Below are 15,378 nucleotides of genomic sequence, written 5' to 3'. Positions count from 1 at the left end.
CTCTCCACCTCCCTCAACCTCCTCTCAGCCTCCACCTCACCTCTCCACCTCACCTCACTCAGTCTCCACCTCACCCACCAGTCTCCACCTCTCAGTCTCCACCTCACCTCAGTCCTCCACCTCACCTCACCTCCACCTCACCAGTTCTCCACCTCGGCCCTCCCGCCTCCCTCACCTCAGTCTCCTCCACCTCACCTCTCACACCTCCACCTCCTCACCTCTCTCAGTCTCCTCCACCTCCTCACTCTCACCTCCACCTCACCACCAGCCCTCCACCTCCCTCACTCACTCAGTCTCCTCCACCTCTCTCAGTCTCCTCCACCTCCCTCACTCTCTCAGTCTCCTCCACCTCCCTCACTCTCTCAGTCTCCTCCACCTCCCTCACTCTCTCACTCTCCTCCACTTCCCTCACTCTCTCAGTCTCCTCCACCTCCCTCACTCTCTCACTCTCCTCCACTTCCCTCACTCTCTCAGTCTCCTCCACCTCTCTCGGCCTCCTCCGCCTCCCTCACTCTCCTCTCCCTCCCTCCCTCCCTCACTAACGGGAAGCACCTGCAAACTTCCCCCGCGAGAATAGTGAAGTTCTGAATGAAACTTTTAAAATTTAACAGATATTTATTTGAAAGTAAAAATAGCGCAAATGAATAATTTATGAGGCTCATGTCTCCCACATAATGTGTAGGTGACCTTTGACCTCTGTACAGCGGTAATAAGCTAGTCATGAACCGTGTTTGTTGAGCTGAATAACAAACTACAATTCTTCACCAGAAAAAAATGTAAACAGCATGACTGTGTAGCATCAAACAAACAACTTGAGAAGAAATTCAAGTTAAAGTTTGGCCGTGGCTGTGTACAGTATTTCTTGTAAGAAAGAAGTAATGGAGAACTTTTTTGTAAGATAACAGTTCCTGGCTACACTCCAGCCACCGGATATTGGAAACGTCAAACACGAGGAAGCAATTAGGAGGAGGAAGAGAAATTTATGAAGAGTCGGCAGAATGGACAAGTTGCAGACTGGAGATCACAGATAAAAACGACAGTCAACAGGCGGCAGCTGTAGCAGCGACAATGGAATTTTGTGTTGAGTCGACAACTTTAACAAACTCCATGAATATGCGATCAACTGTCCTGAGAAGTTGCTGAGAAGGAAGGCTATGACCACCTTGGTGAGGTGATATTTACACTGACAGACAGAGGCAGACAATGTTAGATACAAAGACAGGTGTCTAGATAAACAACAAAGAATAACAATTTCGTCCCTAGCACGATTACTGCACGCTGGAAGAACCTACCACTTCCCTTGACGCCAACACACTGCCACTAACTTAACGAGCAGGAAGGAACCAACCCGAAGCAAGGGGTGGAGGATGGCCGGTCATTGGCTGCTGAGAACGATGTGACATTCCGGAAAGAGCAACAACCATACCGACAAAAGCAGACCTTCATCTGGATCTTGCGTCTCTCTCTGGATACGAGGATGTCCCAGAGGAGTTGAAGTGCTGCCTTAATCCTCGTCCACACTCGTTTCCTCAGTGTACAACAATGTATAAGAAAGTAACTGCCTTCATTCTCGTCGACTCCACATGATCATGAACAGCCAGACGCAGCCGCTCAATTGCCCGACTTTACGACGAAAACAACAAAGCTTTTACATTCACTCAAGTAAAGGAGCGTCTGAGCGTTGTAGGAGGGCCAGCATCCTCCCTAAAGACGGAATGCACTTACCTCCCACAAGCTGAAGCAATCTGACCATGACAGTCCCTCCTGAAATAGGCTTCACCGTCTTGAGTCAACGAAGAACTCCAACTGCTCTAACTGCACTATAAAACTTTTAACTTCTTGGACAAAGGTTCTTCGAGGAGAAGTAATGAAAATAGTTGAATACTCTTAGTCTATATCACCAGTGACCTCAGTGTTGCGACTTACAGCTGGCAAATAACCAGTTAGTCCACCAACATTATCATGAGCCGTGTAAACATAACACCATTGTCTCTTTGCTCGTGACTCAGAGTTCAAACTTTAAAGGAAGAACATACTGTCTTCTTTCACAAACCTGATCAAATTACCACCCAAAAAAATCGATCATGGATAAACACGATTCAGGAACACCAGAAGATCAACTCCAACAAGATTGATCAGTTATATACAGAGTCCCTAAACCAGCCTCACCGCCATGTGTGGTTAGACAAAATCCAAACTCAAGTTACACAATGTCTTCACCCAAACATCCTCCCCCAGACGTGGTGTTATCATATCTACCTCAACCAAAATCACCATAAAAACATTCCCTAAATAAAATACCAGCCAAATATGACCACAAACTCATCACCCTAAAAGAGGTTGATAATAAATGGCGATCACCAGAAAAAGGAGACTTTGTGAGAGGCCACACTGGCACTCAGAGATGGCTGGCGTGATGGAGAGGTCATAAAGTAGGCGGGGCCAATATAAGGTGCTCCCCGGAATATGGTCGCGGGGTGATATAGCGCTCTGTTCCTCCACCCGCGCTGCTACGGGATTTGCCCAATAGCTGCCAGGGGATGATTCAGGCATGAGGAAGCAGCTCTCATGATCTCTCTTGCAGGATAGAAAGGAGAGAAAAATAATATAATAAAGAAGAATATTAATGTAAAGTTCAGAAAAATCGTGAAGTGATTTACCAAAGAGTTATCTGTGGTGAGCGGAGTTCATATTGAGTTGTCTCTTGATACATCCTTTACTGCCATGGTTTGGTTAGGTTAGGTTAGGTTAGGCTTACATAATAAATAAATACATATAAGTTATCTCTAATAGGTAATTCTTCCTATATAGTATAACATATATATATATATATATATATATATATATATATATATATATATATATATATATATATATATATATATATATATATATATATATATATATATATATATATATATATATATATATATATAGTTGTTTACATTCAGATAGAAATTTTATAAGTATGTTCCTGTTGTGTCAGAGTCTTAAGGTAAACACAGACGACCCATCTCGTCCCGCCATACTGCTACTACCTACTACAGGAAATCCCAAGGTGCTGACGTCGTTTCACTGTTCGTTCAGGTTTATATTTTATAACCAATTGAAAGAACGAATTATTTTCCATTATCTTCTGAGAGATAATAAATTTAAAAAGATTGACGTTTTTTCTCATTCTGACCTTGACCTTGACCTTTGACCTAAGATGACCAAATGTTTTACGTGACGTCACAAAGATCTGTATCGTTAATCTCTTATGCAAATTTAATTTGTGATACAAGTGAATAGGTTTTTCAAAATCCTTTATCATAATTTGTGTCGTAAAGTCATCATATCTGACGTCATATTCTGGAGAGACTTGACGTCATAGAAAAAAGTCATATATATATTTTGTTGCTCCTTCAGTCGTCATTAAACGCAACAAGTCCCATCCTTCTGCGGTCCTTCGTCTCAGAGTTATCATGAAAAGGGGACACACACACACACACACACACACACACACACACACACACACACACACACACACACACACACACACACACACACACACACACAGGATCATTCCAATACCTCGTTAACCCCATGAGGAGCAGCGTTAAAAATGAAACATTGAGAATATTACTGTTTTTGTTGGACATCTTGAATATGAAGATGGTCGGACATACACACTTAAAATAACTCATTAATGAATACACTTTACTGGGGATATTTCTATCATTATATATACAACAGACATTGACCCGGAGTAGAATAGTCACATCACATAAAGCATGACAGTCTGCACGGCGCACACTACACTGAAATGACCACGACTCTCTTATACACTGAGACAGCGAGGAAACTTTATCTCAGAATATTCAATGTTGATAACTATTTTCTTACTGAGGACCCCTGAAGACTCCTGAAGACCCCTGAGGACCCCTGAGGACCCCTGAAGACTCCTGAAGACCCCTGAGGACCCCTGAAGACTCCTGAAGACCCCTGAGGACCCCTGAGGACCTCGTAAATATAAACATACCACAAAATAAATTTACGGGATTGGGAAGAGGTATAAGATCACAGGAGGAGGAGGAGGAGGAGGGACAACAACATAAGCGAGGTGCACTGCCACAAGGAAGACGTACTGTACTCACCACAACTTAAATAAAAAGCCGTGAATGATTTGTGTCGCGTGAGAGAGAATGTTCTGCTCTCTGGAAATGACTAGAAAATTCCCTTGACATTAAAATCTGTCAAAGAAGTTTTAACGTAAGTCATTTGGGAGGAATATTTGTTTGTTTGTGTTCATTTCTTCTATTTTCACCTTTTGTATTTTTTTCGTTTATTTGTTTTCAAAGTTTAACGGAATTTCGGGTCATTAGATTATGTACATAGAGCGAAATTATAATAAGAATTGCTGCACACACACACACACACACACACACACACACACACACCGCTAACACTTTCGTTAAATAATGGCATCAACTATATTATACTTGATGAAGAAAGTAAATAGCGCGTCATATCTCACCTTAGATAATGACAACACAACATGACACACAGTACGGACTGCCTGGTGTAAACATTGTCCTACTACTACTGTCAAACTGTCCAATACATGATAAATATATATACATACAAGGGTTATATCCTCCTGCTTATCCCTGGAAAGAGCGAGAGGGGAGCAGACAGATGAACACACAGACAGAGCTCTCACCCGCCCCTGGAGTCCCTCAACAAATAAGATCCACTTTGTCAGTGAGAGCGAGTGACTGTGGCCGCCCGCTGACATGACAACTGGTGTGTATCGGGGGTCGATGTGGCAGCACCTGTTATTGTTTTTGTGCCGCTCAAGGTCAAGTAACTCAGAGGTTCCAGGGACTGTGGCGTGGATATATACTTATGCCAAGTGAGATTACTTGAAATTCTTTCCTCACTTGAATTATGTTACGACATTTTCGGTCGTGGAGGAAGTAAGGCGTTAGGGACAGCCCATAAACTCTGTTGTTCTCACCGTAAACCTTTAAGACTTAAGTCAGGGTTCCAGTCACGTGGTGTGGCTTCACATACCACACACAGATATAAAGAGTACAGTGGTGTCTGGTCTACCGTAGATATGTGGCAGCCAGCTGGGGTCTACCACAAGCATGTAAAGATATATAATATATCTCACATTGGATTTCAATCACATATTGACGTCAAAGTGTGGACCAGTGAGGGCGTAGACATAATCAAAGCTATTGCATAACAAATCCATATGTCAGGAATGAAGGCTGCAGTTCGACGAGAGTAATAGTAAACATAATATTAATGATTGTAATAATCAAAAGAAAAGCAAGCAATAGCTGTATAAGTCCAGGACAAACAAGCCGCCGGTATATCACAGTGACAGATTTGGTCTACAGTATTTAGCTGTGTGTTTGCCATACACTGATTGTTGGTAAGAGTGACGCAGTAAACATCCCCTGGTCACACATAAGCTGGTGTACCATACTCAGACACACGCGTGAGATCTACGGTGAGCTAGAGTACCACGACTCAAGGCAAGTCAGAGTGCCAAGAGTTGAGTACCAGGAGTCAGAGAGCGAGACATCAGAATACCGTAATTTACAGAGCTATAGTGCCAAGAATCGGATTCTGGGGCAGTAAGAGTGAAATGAGGACACAATAATATTATTGAAGCAGCCAGAGTGCCAGGGGCCAGAGTGCCAGGAACCAGAGCAGTAGGAGTGGTTGAGGGTATAATAAGCAGCACTGGAGGAGCGGCGTCACGCGAGGCATCGTCAGGAAAGTCTCGCTGCCTCTAACTCACTGTCTTCCCTCTTTCCTGAAATTGACAGCGTGCGTGAGGGTTGTAGCCAGGGAGGAACTATTGAAGATTTTATTTCAGGAGTCTAAGAATTTGGTTTAAATTACACGGAAGACTTTAGCGAATATCAGAACGAGTTGGATACTTTTACTCTTGGAGATATTTATAATTTAAATGAGCTCTGAGAAGTGACCCCAAGGAAAAAGACGTATGAATTGGATTCTTTTATAATTGTTGTTGTCTGCAGTTTCATATTAACCTGACAGAAGTCTTCAACGAACTGACAAAAAGCAAGATAATTATATTTACTCGGCAGCTTTCAATGGGCAAGAGTTCTAAAGGTCACGTTATTTCACTTGTGTTTTTAATTGGTGCCGGAGTAATTTAACGTTACTTGATACCTGTCTGTCATAACTCTTTCTGTCTTAACGCTTTCTGTCTGGATATGATTTTCTGTCTATCAGTTTCTTTGTCCGTCTTTGTGACGTGTGTGTCTAGGGCGGCTACCTCGTCGCCACAGCTGACGCCTGTAGAGTGTGTGTGTGTGTGTGTGTGTGTGTGTTGAGGATAGGTGTGCGCAGGTTACAGGTAAATCGCCAGGTGAGATAAGTAACCCACCTCACCACATAAGACATGGTCCAGGTGGGCTGCTGTACCCCTTCCGTTGGCCCAACATTTGAGGTTATCTTCACCAGTTTTCCGGCGTGAACTGTGTCCGGAATAACAGCGTCAACATGTTTTCAGAAGTAGCGCCTGTATACGTGTCAAGCGCCTTCACATGTGTGTAGAAGCAGTATAACGAGTGCTAATGTGGTGATGAGCACTAATAGAAGAGAGTTGGTGTAATGTTATCTGCGAGTGCTATGGTGACCCACTACTACCTAACACCGCACTTGGGTATAAATGAGAGCCATGTGAAAGCTCTGCTGTTGTCACTGTATAACAGGTGGTCAGGTGCTGAAGCAGCTGCCCTACACCTGTAAACATAATATTTGAATGTTGTGGTGAGCCAAACGTGCTGTGTCATGCACCCTGGGCTGTGAGCTGCTTGGCTCATAACTTAGGTTAATTAGCGGGTCGCTGTGTTCCTCAGGGCAGACCCTCACTAATTAAGACTGCCAAGTGTGTTAATAACCAAAGCGAGCGTTGTTGATCTGGCCATAAAAGAGCGCCTCTGCGGGCAGGAAGTGGATGAACGTTAGTTTATAATAGCTTCCATTAACAGTGTGAGATGCAGTGAAACACCAGACATTGTTGATTGCTTGTGTTGACTGTAAAGGAGAGTCTTCAGTGTATCTCTCCGTTCACTGGTTACCGAGGTGTTCCTTCAGCTGAGACATTATGAAGCTGCTCATTTGTTTCTGTTGTTGAGGAGTGAATATATTTCCTAAAATTTGCTAAGAAAAGACGATATCTCTCTCTCTCTCTCTCTCTCTCTCTCTCTCTCGGACAGATGAAACTAACTCTTGCTACCACCACCCCAGCTGGAGTAACAGACGACATACATAAATACGTTCTTGACCACCGAAGGGTCAAGACGTACCTGGCTCTGCTCTGGCAGCAGCCAGGTCAACTGTTATGTTGGCCCATACCAACTCCCTCCCCTGAACCCCTCCTCCCCACCGGAATATCAACAAGTTCTCGACAGAAATTACTATATCATTTAGGAAAGGAATGGAACCAGTGTTTAATAGTGGTAACCAGTGCTTAAGTCAGTGAAAAACAACTCAACAGTAACAGCTGGATCGTCCCCAAGCTAACCTTCACACAGTGAGGTCCCAGGTACCCAGTGGTAATTCCCCTGAGACTCCACGATAGAGGGGCCTGGGACCACACCTCAGACCACGTGGTGTCCCCAGGATGCTACACCACCACATAGTGAATGAGTTGTTACAGCATCACGTCAGGCCCCTCATAACACATCTGTAAGGGAATTACTACACCACGTGATACCCCTCATAACACCATCTGTGAGGGAATTACTGCACCACGTGATGCCCCTCATAACACCATCTGTGAGGGAGTTACTACACTACGTGTCTGCTGTTCAACACCTCAGCTCACATGATCTACGTGACCTCCACTGTAAACATTAATCTGTATGTTCACTGTATGTTCCTTCACCTTTCTCTAATGAAGGCTTTTGTTAAACCACCAATGTATTTAATAAGTCATTTATGTCCACTGTATATTTTTAGCCTTCGGGCTGCAAAAATTCTCAATAAACCGTTAATTATTATTATTATTATTATTAATTACATACATACATACATTCTCCCCAAACTAACGTATGCGTCACCAGCCTGGTCGTCTTCTCTCAACTCCACCCAACAACGTCAGCTAGAGAAGGTACAGAAGAGGGCCTGCAGAGTCATGCTCGGCGAAGAATACTCCGGCTACACCAACGCTCTCTCCACCCTGGAAATGCCATCCCTCAGTGACCTCCACCACCAAGCACTGGAAAGGTTTGGCCGTGGACTACTGCACCACCCTCGCCATCGCCACCTCCTGCAGCTCCCCACCCAACTCGCGCAGTCCGCCACTACAACAAAATTCAGCCCATAAGAGCCCGCACCGATAGATATAAGAACAGCACCATCCCATCTATTGTTAAAATAATAAACAACTCCTGATTTATGTACTGTACAGCCCTGTAAATATATTCAATGCATATTATATCATTATGTCTAAATCTAATGTAAGTCTGTATATTTTCAGCCACCGGCTGCAACTCTATTAATAAACCGTTTATTATTAGTATTATTATTACATACATACATACATACATACATACATACATACATACATACATACATACATACATACATACATACATACATATTTATGACTTGTATCATTAATAAACTATCTTCATTAAATAATTTTGTCTGTCTGTCTGTCACACTAAAAAGCGTTATATTCTGTTCATTAATTCCCACACCACCACCACCACCACTACCACCACCATCACCACCACCAGTACCTCCGTCCCCACTAATATGTTCCCAGAATTTCGAGAAGATATTCATGGTCACAAAATTTTACGATAATTAGCCAAAACAGGTGACGATGAGCACCGCCCCTCACCCCAACCTAGGATGTAATTACTGTGTGTGTGTGTGTGTGTGTGTGTGTGTGTCTTAATCACCTTACAATGTTAATTATCTTAATATAACCCGTAATGTAACAAACAATAAAACCCACCAAATTGTCTTTTAAATATTCTGCATTATAATGTTTATGTTTACGTCACCAGGTAATGTAATAATGTTTCTTTACATCCTCTCTCTCTCTCTCTCTCTCTCTCTCTCTCTCATCACCCGCACCCCATTACAGTGAGACAAAGAACACAATACCCAGCCATGAGCCCCCCACCCCCCTGGTACAATATCCAACCACTATTGTTACCTGAGGATCAATGCCCAGCTACTATTGTTACCTGAGGATCACCAGCCATTATTGTTACCTGAGGATCAATACCCAGCTACTATTGTTACCTGAGGATCACCAGCTACTATTGTTACCTGAGGATCACCAGCCACTATAGTTACCTGAGGATCAATACACCAGCCATCAGGTGTTGCCCGGGCATTACCTGGTTCAGTATTGACCAGGTGGCCATGGTTGAGGTAATCACGAGGTGTGTGTCTTAAACAGGTACCACCAGGGGCCACACTTACCTATGTTTATGACTTACCTGGGTTCTTAAGGAGTACCAGCGGGCGTCTGAGGGAGGGAGGGAAGGAGGGAGGGAGGGAACTACATTTCAATAAGTGGCTGAATGTTGGAGGGATTGGGAGAGGGGGGATGGGGGAGGGGGGGTTGTAAGTGGAGAATATCTGATGTGTGTGTGTTTGTTTCTGCCTCGTATGTTTGTTTTGGTTGCATGTAATTATATGAATACAGGTTAGTAATTTATCATAAAATCTTATCATACTTTCCTCTTCATCACTAAACATCATTCTATCTCCCTCCCTACCACCCCTCCCCCCCTCCTCACCTCCCTCCCTACCATCCTCCCTCCTCACCACCGTCCCCCCACCCCTCCTTCACCCAGCACGAGGCACAGGTGAGTTCTGAGGCTTACCTAAGAGCCACAATCACCCACAACTCAGAGCCTTCACACACACACGGAGCCTCAGCTTCCTCTCCTCTACCTGTTTCAAAATCATTATCGTTAACTCATTACGTGGTAGAATAAACATAAAATAAAACAAACGTTTGGTATAATTATATATTCACGAATGGCTGTTTTTTTTTTTAAATAATCCAAGTAATTGCTATGATTTCAATTCGAGAACCAATAAGAGCCTTAAGAAAGTGTAAACAAATGAGAAATGCCGACTACACAGAATGATACTGAATGGCATTTTCTTGGACATTCTGATTGGGTATTGGCACTCAGGGAAACACACACTAAAAAAAATTTTAATCCAGTTTTTTGTCAATAAATCATTTTCACTTACATTATCTGTCAGAGAATTGATTTTTGTTGGTGGTAATGAATTGATTCCTTTGTATACTGGGTAACGTAAGGGAAAGGACGACCCTCACACGCTCTTATAAATTTAATTGTATTATTTTTTTCATCCCAAGGGTCGTATCGTCTCGGTCGCCATACCTTACTTCTTTACCTTACCTCACTACCTTAAAGTTTCTCTACCTAACCTAACCTAACCTAACCTAACCTAACCTAACCTAACTTAACTTTTTCTCACTACCTTAAAATAAAGTAGTCAGGTTCACACACACACTTCCTCGCTGATTTATACGAGGGAAGCAATTTCTCTCTCTCTCTCTCTCATCAACCTCTTTACTAGAATCACTCACACACACACACACACACACACACACACACACACACACATCAACCTCTTTACTAGAATCACTCACACACACACACATATATGTTCTGTCTACCGAGGTCCTGCACATAAACTACATATTATTCACTCGGATTAACAAACAATACAGTACAACTATATTAATATGTATATCCGTATGTATATGGATATTAATACATATATCGAATGTATATGTATAAGCTTCTGTAATAGTAAATATCTGAGTATCCATCTATGAATACATATCTGTACTGAAATGTTTATAAATTTGCATAGTGTGTCAGCTACCTGTGTCTACTGTTTATAATCAAATAGGTAGTCAACAATATCTACCTATCTTCCCGTTTACACCTATAAAAAGTGTTCAGGGAGGTGGTGAATCACTGACAGGCGTCTTGACCATATCGTCTTGGTGTTAAGTGGACGTAAGGTCATATTTCACGACCATGGACACGGATAATAAAATTGTTTCATATATTGTGATGACAATGAGGAGTTAACAGTACTGAGGACGTCAGCCGCTGTGGTGTGTGAGTTGACAGAGAGAGAGAGAGAGAGAGACAGACAGAGAGACAGACAGACAGACAGACAGACAGACAGACAGACAGACAGACAGACAGACAGAGCTTATACCTCGTAATATAACCAAGGGAGAGAGAGAGAAACACGCCAGTATGTTAGGTTAGCAGGTCGAGAGGGTCTTCACTACCAGCACGAAGCAACTAATGTTTTCTTTCGCTGCATCATCAGCCTCGGCGGATGAACACTGGACTCAACTCTTGCTGAGGAGAGAGAGAGAGAGAGAGAGAGAAAGAGAGAGAGAGAAAAAAAGGGCTAATAATTGCTTTGTACCCAAGAAATAATACGTCTGTATACGTTGCTTGGTAATCAGCACTAAATATACCTTACCACCCGAGGTTTTCCTGTCTCCTGTCCTCAACTCAGCACGAGAGATAATACGTGTGAAAAAAATACATCCACAACTCAACTCTATAGTGAAAAAAACACTAATGAATTTACATTTACACTCCAGGAGATCCAGGGTGATGTAAACAAGAGGGTCAAACCGCACCTAGACACAGAGTAACCTAACCTAACCTAACCTAACCTAACCTAACCTAACCTAACCTAACCCACAACAGGTAGCATTGAGGTGTTTATCATCAGGTGAATTTATCTGGGAAAGGGAAGAGGCGGAGGGGAGGGGAAACTAAGGTAAAATTTCAGGTATTATAATATAGCCAAGTACCTAACAACAGTGTTCTTGTCTACAGCCCAGTGGAGTAATACGAACAATCAGCTGGAGTTGGGACAGCTAGGCGTGAAGGTGCCCCCCGAGGATCGTTTCGTCACTCAAAACAACAGCGTAGTGACGGGTCAAGTGGGAGCGGCCGTCATTCTTCACTGCAAGACCTCCAGTGCTACCGGGGGATTGGTGAGTACTACTAGGGGATTCTTGAGTACTACTGGGGTATTGATGAGTACTACTGGGAAAATGTTGAGTGCTACTGAGGTATTTAAGTACTACTGGGAGGCTCTGGAGTCGTACTGGGGGGGCTCTTGAGTCGTACTGGGACACTGAGGAGTACTATTGGGACACTGCTGAGTACTACTAGAGAGACCTGTTGTTATGAGTGTTTTAACAGGGATGAATATAATTTACTGGATAATATTTTTACAATTTTAGATAACTTAATCGTCCGCTCGTTACATCAACATTCCTGTTTACTAGATCTGGGTTAAATTACCTTTGGGATGATTATACTAGGTGTATTTTTGCCAATGTACACATATATACACACATACACAGCTACACACACACACACACACACACACACACACACACACACACACACACACACATGAAGTTATACTGCAGCCAATATGAGGTAATTAGACGCGTGTATGCCACAGGTGTCGTGGGTGAGGAAGAGGGACTACCAGCTACTAACGGTGGGGCTACATACACATTCCAGCGACGACAGGTTTTCCATCAACTACGTCCACTGGGTAAGTAAACACGTGTACAAGTGTTTAACTCGTTCTAGTACCTGCATCTCTTGCCGCAATTGCCAGGTCGAGTTGGCTTTTTCAACTGATTTTTACTACTCGGTGTAAGTCAGGCAGAATCTTTCAGTTACCAACTCGTCTGGCAGTAAAGAAGTTCCTCGTTCTGGTTGTGGAAGGAGAGCGGTGTTCTTCCTGTTTTAAGTTAAAGGCAGCTAAGTTTTCTTCCTGCTGCCACTGTAAGATAGTTCAGTGTCGTGTTTATGTTGCAGTTGGAAGGAAAGTTTCTTGGTGCTTGTTGTATTCTGAACACAGGTTATAGTGCTACTTGTTGTATTCTGAACACAGGTTCTAGTGCTACTTGTTGTATTCTGAACACTGGTTATAGTGCTATTTCCCACTACTTCTGCACGGCAAGGTACAATAGGTAGTCACTTGTTGTTGTCGTGGGGAGTCGGACGCTTCACCTCGCTTTACCCTGAACAATAGTGACGTGATATTGAACAGTTCATCCATCTCACTACAGGTATTAATCTTTGAACCAATAGCCTCATTAACTTCCATTGTTCAGTTCCACTTCTTTATCCTCTTGTAAGCTATTGTTTCGTCGACTCGTTTTCCATTCTATTGTCATTTCCATTGACTATGTATTTCCACAGAGTTCAAACTCTCTCCTAAACTTTTCTCGTGTATCCCAGCTTGTTATTTATATATTATTCAGCCACTACATCTAAATATAATTATCTCTCTTACTTCCGTGTTGTAACTTTTATTTGGAAATTTGTAATCTTTTTAAAATGCAAAGTGGAGATATGTGTTTTTCGTGGAGGGAGTGTGTATTACCTTAGGTGTGTCTTGTTGTATAAAAGTCAATTCCTCTCTTGCCAGACCAGAGAAATATTGTAATAATAATAATAATAATAATAATAATAATAATAATAATAATAATAATAATAATAATAATAATAATAATAATAATAATAATACCCAATGAAACTTATCACTACTGGAACAAATAAATAAATAAAAACTTAAAACAATAAAAAAATGATAAAAATCCATATGAAAGTAAATATATGAGACTGACTAGACGCTACAAGTAAAGTGAAGCTCAATTGAATCAAGACCTGAATGGAACCTTAATTCTTGAGCTGTGTTGTTGAATAAAGATCTTTTGTGTGGAGTATTAAGAGGAGGACAAAGGAAAGCCAAGTATGTTCTTAAAATATTACTAGAACTACACAATAAATCTCCACACAGTAATATATAAAAAAACACACGAACAGAGAGATATCATGCGCATTACGATAGTCAACTTGATATCAAACTATAATCAGTGTACGATACCAACATGACGTTTAAAACATACTAAGACCAAAATAAACAGAGTAAACAGATCTCTAAGAGGTTTACACGGCCTCTTGGGTTGTGTTTATATATATTTACACCGAAGTTTTACCCGGTTCTTTCCTTCAAGCTTTTACCCCAATCTAGTTCAACCTTTCCTTTACCTGTCACAGTGTACCTTAGTCAGCCTCACCTGGACACAACTTTCCCTCATTACAAAATCATACGAAGCTTTACTATGGTTTGGTTAGGTACTTTACCTTTATATACACGTTACCTGTAGCTAATTACATAAAGAAACATATACAAACCAATAACCACAATAACGTAGAAGACGAACAAGAAAATAACAGACAAAAGCGAGAGAGAGAGAGAATAAAGAATGAATACGAGAGAAAATAATAGAATAAATAAAGGAATGAAAAGGATAGAAACAAATAAATAAAACAATAATACAACGGAAAGGTTAAATAAGAGTGTTTGGTGAGGTTCTTCCTGAGAGAGAGAGCCAGCGAGCACTTCCTTCCCTTCATAAGACTTCCTCCACTGGCGAACACACACACTGTACCCTACCGCCTGTACCATCACTGTACCGTAGTTTCTATACCGCCATCTTCACTGTACCGTCACCATCACTGTACCATACCCACTGTACCCTCACTCTCTCACTGTACCGTGGTTTCTGTACCTTCACCATCACTGTACCGTAGTTTATGTACCGTCACCATCACTGTACCGTTACCGTCACTGTACCGTAGTTCCTGTACCATCAACATCACTGTACCGTTACCGTCATTGTACCGTAGTTCCTGTACCGTCACCTTCACTGTACCGTAGTTTCTGTACCGTCACCCTCACTGTACCGTAGTTCCTGTACCGTCACCTTCACTGTACCGTCGTCATCACTGTACCTTAGTTTCTGTATCGTCACCTTCACCGTATCCTAGTCACTATATCGGCACCATCTACTCCATCACAACTCCCTCCCCCCATCTACTCCATCACAACCCTTACCACCTACTCCAACACAACTCTCCCCAATCTACTCCATCACAACCCTCCCCACCTACTCCAACACAACTCTCCTCCCCATCTGCTCCATCACAACCCTCCACCATCTACCCATCACAACCTCCACCACCTACTCCAACACAACCTCCCCCCATCTGCATCACAACCCTCCACCATCTACTCCATCACAACCCCCACCCACCCAACACAACCCCTCCCACCTGCTCCATCACAACTCTACATAATAACTTTTTCTCACATATTAGGTAAACAAAATTCTTGTTTGCTCTACACACACACACACACTCGCCTGTGAACAAGAGTCTGTCAGCAGCCTGGCCTTAACCCGAGCTGAGAGAGAGAGAGAGAGAGAGA

At 42.4% G+C, this 15,378-nt stretch overlaps 1 protein-coding gene across 1 annotated transcript in view; it reads left to right on the top strand.

Moving 5' to 3' along the window:
• The window catches only part of LOC121859337, a 73,783-nt gene that overhangs the window by 49,735 nt on the left and 8,670 nt on the right, over nucleotides 1–15,378 (top strand). The window contains exons 3-4 of the mRNA XM_042356132.1: nucleotides 11,913–12,073; nucleotides 12,553–12,648. Coding sequence (XP_042212066.1) covers nucleotides 11,913–12,073; nucleotides 12,553–12,648 — 257 coding nt within the window. The remainder of the gene's footprint in view (nucleotides 1–11,912; nucleotides 12,074–12,552; nucleotides 12,649–15,378) is intronic.

This window comes from Homarus americanus, unplaced genomic scaffold (assembly GCF_018991925.1).
Source record: "Homarus americanus isolate GMGI-L3 unplaced genomic scaffold, GMGI_Hamer_2.0 scaffold36188, whole genome shotgun sequence".
NCBI classification, from domain to species: Eukaryota; Metazoa; Arthropoda; class Malacostraca; order Decapoda; family Nephropidae; genus Homarus; species Homarus americanus.
Note: the sequence above shows the minus strand (reverse complement) of the source record. Positions and strands in the feature narration are given on the sequence as shown.